This window comes from Acartia tonsa, chromosome 4, assembly GCF_053477335.1.
Source record: "Acartia tonsa isolate MP-2025a chromosome 4, ASM5347733v1, whole genome shotgun sequence".
NCBI lineage: Eukaryota > Metazoa > Arthropoda > Copepoda > Calanoida > Acartiidae > Acartia > Acartia tonsa.
The window spans coordinates 9,791,936-9,798,038 of record NC_137263.1 but is presented as its reverse complement, the minus strand read 5'-3'; the positions used below and the strand labels follow the sequence as shown (position 1 = coordinate 9,798,038).

The 6,103-nt window shown below is 31.0% G+C and overlaps 1 protein-coding gene across 1 annotated transcript; it reads left to right on the top strand.

The window, feature by feature from the left end:
- The first annotated feature begins 2,086 nt into the window (after positions 1-2,086).
- LOC145315962 (uncharacterized) lies at positions 2,087-4,002 on the top strand. Its single transcript, XM_080156200.1, has 4 exons — positions 2,087-2,375; positions 2,844-2,912; positions 3,442-3,587; positions 3,802-4,002. Exons 1-4 carry the CDS (start codon positions 2,325-2,327, stop codon positions 3,866-3,868), a joined length of 333 nt encoding a protein of 110 aa, XP_080012326.1. The 5' UTR covers positions 2,087-2,324; the 3' UTR covers positions 3,869-4,002.
- Positions 4,003-6,103: the final 2,101 nt, after the last annotated feature.

The following is a 6,103-nucleotide window of genomic DNA, read 5'->3' as shown; positions in this document are numbered from 1 at the left end:
TGTAGCTTAGGTTATGGTTGCTGAGCCCTTATTAGCTTTGTTTAACTTAATTGGGCGGAATGACACAAAACATTATAATACCTTAGTTATTTGTCAGAACGATCATTAGAAAAAAAAGATAGTAGCAAATAAAGTAAACATTTTCTACAGATATATATTGTCCGTACATCATAGCTTTACCAACATACCACGGATAAAAAAAAATATTCTAGATGATAGAGTAGCCTAGATACTGAAATACCCCGTTTATAAATGTTCTAGTTGTTACTTGTTCTTAAATTAAATAAATTATTTTCAGTAACATATCCCACCTTTTTCGTTAGTATATTAGATTTAGGGCTCAGCAGCCGCGCGTCCACCGTCTATAAGAAATATTAAGAATCATGACTCAAATATGCCAATCCATCCTTTTAATAAAAATTCAAAGCATTAAAATGGTTTTAAATCTGAGGCTTAGTTGCGGCTGACGCGCTGCTACCGATCCATAAATTTATTATTAGATTTACACCCCCACATTTACTACAACCCTCTCGATTTTGGTTTAGGAATGTGTCAAAATTTTAGGATGCATTTGCTCAACCCCTTTGCTGAGCATTGCGTAAAAATACTATAAAAAATTATATAGATTCAAATATCTCCAAAGATAATCAAATTTTCGTTTAGACATCTTCAAAAATAAGGTCTAAGCAGTGCCTTAAGTTTTCCTCCCAAATCAATACTCAAAACACATGTATTTTTATTGGATAAAGTAACTTGTATGTAAGTTACCATTTGCGTGATAAATGGACTGACCCAAATTATGTTGTATCTACCCCAGATAGAGAGAGTGGACAAAAGGCTGTTTATTACACTAGTCCCCAAAGGTTTTAAATTTATAATAACGTTTTCTTATTCGTTGGCTTAACAACTTTGGGGACTTCAGTGAATTTTGATTTGTTCATTTTTTGAGTTAAATGTTCAAACATTTCAATCACTAATTGTAATCTACAAAAGGGTAATGTTGTGTAACATAATTGGGGATGTACATAAATTTATCAGCCATTGTCTTATCCCTTTAGATCCCTGAGTATTTACGCTAGTAGTAAATACAAGCAAATATTCTATGAATTAATATCTCATATGTACATGTTGTATATGTGAGCCAAACAAAAATTATATATGGGATAATTCCCAACACTTAAAAGGGATCGCAAAGAGGGGAGAGGGGGAATAATAATGAAAGGGACATAGTTTGAAACAATAGTAATTACCCACACCCTTCCCTCTCTTTTTTATTAAATTATTAACCCTTCCCCTCTTTTTTCAGATTCTATTATTCTTTTTTTTTCATGGGCATATAGAATGACCATAGTTGTGCTGGGAAAACTGATACCCCAAGTCTAATTTGCATATTATTGCATTGTGTGCCCAGTTCTGCTGCCCCTAATACTTCTCATGTAGTTAGAGGTTAGGGGACACATCAAGCTTCTTTAATAAGGTTTACCTTTTACGTCTGAACGCGTAAAACAAATTATTAAGGCATTAATAACAAAATAAAATAAATTAACATACTTTGCAGCCGTCAATTTTTAAGAAGAAAGTATTGCGGCTTGAATAGTTATATTGGCCGCTGTTTACCATTTTGTTATATACAACTTTTGTTATACATAAGTATAGCGTAGTGCACAGGAATTTTCTACGGGAGAGTGATACTTAACAGTGTAAAGAAGCGTGATACTTTTTGGTTTAACCGTTAATATCACGCTAACCACTGAAGCGATTGAGTTCTCCATTTTTGGAAGCCTCCATTATGCCACTTGAGGGTTTTCGGCTTTTTTTGTGTTTAATTCTAAGTCTTAGAATGGCTTTGGGATAATTAACCACCCTCCCTCCCCTACGAAGCTAGCGGAACAGCCGTTAATAAACCCAAAAAATAATTTTACACAACCTTGAGAAGAAAAAAATAATCCTTTGATGAGAAAAGGGTTGGGTCACATATGAAGGGTCAGAAAGAGAACATGATAGAACATAATAGAATATATTCCCATATAATCAAAAGATTGCTCCCCTAGCCCTTTCTTGTTTTATGTTTACTATAACACACACACAAACACTCATACACATTCAAACAAGTAAATTCGCAAAGGCTGAGAAATAAAAGATTTGATGGGAAATAATGCCATAGTATACCCATTCTTATGCAATTAGCCACTATGGTTTTACTCTCTATATAAATATACATACTTTTTATATTAGAAATATTTTTTAAAATCTTCGAAAACCTGAAACAAAAATCTTCTAAAATCTGCAACAAAAATCTTGTAAAAATTAGTTGAGTGTTGAAAATGGTTTCGAAAACATCGTTTTGTAATTGGTGTTGCTGCTCACTAGTTAAGGTATATTAATACAGGGCGTTTAAAAAAAACTGCGTTTTCCAAATTTGGAAAACAACCATTAGGAGTAGAAAAAAAATAATTATATGTCAATATTCTCTATAAAAGTATGCATCGAAATTGTTACAGGTGTTTTTTAATATCTCTAAAAATAACGGCGCATTTTAAAGCATAAATATTTTAAAAGATGTGTATGATGCTTTTTTCTGGTAGAATTTTGTGCCTTAAGGTTGGTTTTCAAAAATTTATTCACTTGAAAACAACATCTTAATACGGCCAATACAATTTTCTACCAATTACACTAAAAATTTTTTATATTTTTATAGCATCGCATTATAGACAGTTGTCCGTCCATGGACAAAAAATTAATCAAGCAAATCAGTTTTAAATATAAAGTTCTTACAACTAGGCTTGTATCAATGACAGTTGTGGCTAAGCAATTGGAAAAAAAAACTGTTGTTTTTTTTTCAGGTGAGAATGCTGGCCATGGGCTTGTTATCTTGGGCTCTTCTACTCTTTATAACAAAGCAGTTCGTCAAGGTATTAACAATTCTATAATATATTATCTGTATAAGATTAAAACTACAAGACTTCCAAACTTAACCGGTTTTAAAACTGAGTTGGTATGTTTATTACACTAGTCCCCAAAGTCTAAAAATAATGTTTTCTTATTCGTTGACTTAACTACGTTGGGGACTTTTATTGAATTTTGAATGGTTGGTTCATTTAGTTGAGTGTACAATCGTTTCAACAATCTTTGTAAAAGCAGTAAATAAAAAAACCTCGGTATCTCTTGTAGAAGTCAATATATTTAAACATGCGCCTGCAAATAATTTTTAGGGTACAAACAAATTTAAGAATTTTTGTTAGGGTAAAACCATCATTACATTCTGTTATCCTTCTTAAAAAATATGAAGGTTAAAAAAATTTCCATTGCCAAATTTTTTAAAAATCCTTGCATTTTTTTTATCGCATTTCAAACCATAAACCTAAATAACATTGATATAAATTGCTTAGTGATTAATTTAGTATCTTATAGAGTAAAGTAGGAAAATTAAATATACTTCAGGCTGGAGATTTTGATTGCACAGAAGGTGTCTGGACTGGCCTTGTTGGACTTGTATGTGCTATAGCAGTCGGTGCTATCATAGCAGCAGTTGTTACAGATGTTAGAAATAAGAACTCATACAAGTCTCTGAGTCTGCACAATCATAAGTAAGATAATTTTTAGTAGCGCTGTTACTCTGTAAATATAAAGTTTATCACTATAAGAATATTGTTAAGAATACTGTCCCTAAGCTTACTATTTTCTCACAAAACAAAACTGGCTACATAGTCGAACTAATTGTAATTCATATTCCTACTACAAAAATTTATCCTGCTTTTTAAATTAAATTTATCTACAAATATGATATATTTTAAATTTCAGGCATTGTGGTTCTCATGACCATTGTAGCTGTCAGTGCACATCCAGATGCTTCCTATTTGGCCAATAATAACTTTAATTTGTAAAAAATCTTTCATCAATTATACACATGACAAAGTTTATAATTTAAAAAAATCTGTATTTGTAGCTTATTGTAATGCCAACACTAAGAGATATAAGTTTTCCGGAATTTTAATGTAGGGAGTAGATTTGAAATCTGCATCAAATTTTAAGGATTTTTTTTTATAAAATTCGTTTTTTGTATAATTCTTTATCTAAAAGCGGAAATATATTTTAAGTTAATTAATTTTGACCAATAGGATAGTTGGATTTTAAACTACCTGCGCTCTAATTGGTTGAATGATGTACGACATCCAATCAGAGCGCAGATTTTTTAAATCCACCAATCACGGATGCCAAAATTAATTAACTTAATTTGTATTTCCGCTTTTAGATAAAGAATTATACAAAAAATGAATTTTATAAAAAATCCTTAAAATTTGATGCAGATTTCAAATCTACTCCCTACATTTAAATTCCGGAAAACTTATATCTCTTAGCCAACACTAAAAATTATTTAACTAAAATAAATTATATAATAGAGAAGTGGTTGATTATGATTTTTTTTTGTAAGTGAATTTAATTATTATAAGCGAAGTAAAAGTTACTCTTTATTTAGTTTCTGCCTTAACATTAATGTGATATTGTAGGGTAACAAAATACATATATCTTCTCTGTTATTGATTCAATTGTCACCACGTTGGTAGATCTGAATTTGTATCACCTCGAACCTGTACTGTTGCCAGAGAGGGTGGAGACATTGGACTATAAATTACAATTGTACCCTAAGGTTTAGACACACGTTCTCTCATTCGCTGTCTTAAAATATTTGTGGAGTTTTATAAATCTATTGCAGTATCGAAGATTTTTTCACCAATAATCTTAATCTACAGAATGGATTGTTTGGTTTCTAATTGGGAATAAACATAAATTTATCGTCAATTGTATTTTCCCTTATCATCCCTGACTGTTAAGTTCCTTAATTAATTGTTTTATAGAAGAATTAAAGGTTCACTTTATTATCTACATTTTTTTAAGAGAAGCTTTTCTATAGGTCCGTAGGGTAGGTCCGTACGGATGCCCGAAACGGTTAGCTCTTTTCGTTAATTTATACATGTTAGAACAATTAGGTATGATAAAGGAAGCGTAGCAACTCTATAACCGTTAACAGAAAGTCCGTTAAAACATTGTGATCTTTCAATTTTTGACAACTAATTTTTTAGAGCTTCACTTTCGTGGATGTTGTCATCCTTGTTTAATTTAAAATCTTAATTTTACTTAATTTGTTACAACTAAGCGCTGTAAATTATTCTGTTTGTCCCATATGAAGTGCCCTGCTTTTAATTATACATCAACATGTCTCTTAATTTTAATATGGTTTATCAAATTATCTTAGAAGTTTAGATATATTCTGATTTAATTTGAAATTAAATCCATTATTTACTTTGAAAACAAGAAATATTATTAAATGTCGGACATTTAGGTAGAATTTAGATATGCATTAGGATTAAAGGAATAGTTTTTTCTTTCATCGTATTATAAACCGCTTTCCGCGGATATGGAATGTACAATTATTAGATTAAAACCGGTTTTTTTACCCCCGAGGTGCCGAAGGCACGGGCTAAATAAAATGGTTTTAATCTTATGATTGTACATTTCTATATTCATAGAAAGCGGTTTATAATACGATGCTAGACATAGTTTTTTCGTATTGATGAGAACCGGTTCCTGTCCACCGGATTCGAATAAATACGAGAAAGTAATTTACTGCACCAAAATAAAACTATATTGCCTCTAATTTTGATGTGAACAAATAACAGGAAAACATTTACTCTGTAACATTATAATATTATTAATGTTGCGCTACTTTTGACATAAATTACATTGTTCAAAGTTAGAAGAAAAGTATGAAAGAAAATGGTTGTTGTTATCTAAGCCATTAAAGTAAATTAATAGAGGGGGAAAACTGTATTTCGTCAACCACTGGACCCTGTGTCGACTTTCAATTGGGTTATTGAATATCAGCCAATAGCGTCAGAAATATTGACACAGCCAAGTCGCTAGCAGAGACGGTAAAGGTCCCCACCACTGGATCCAAATAGTTAGCTGGGTTATACATTTATTTTTAATATATTTATCCCTAAGCCCTGCACTGTAATCTATTTAGTGGGCAAAACAAATTAAATCTTAAATTAAACTGTTTGATGTTTACAATGGTATAATAGTTTTTAATATTTTATTAATG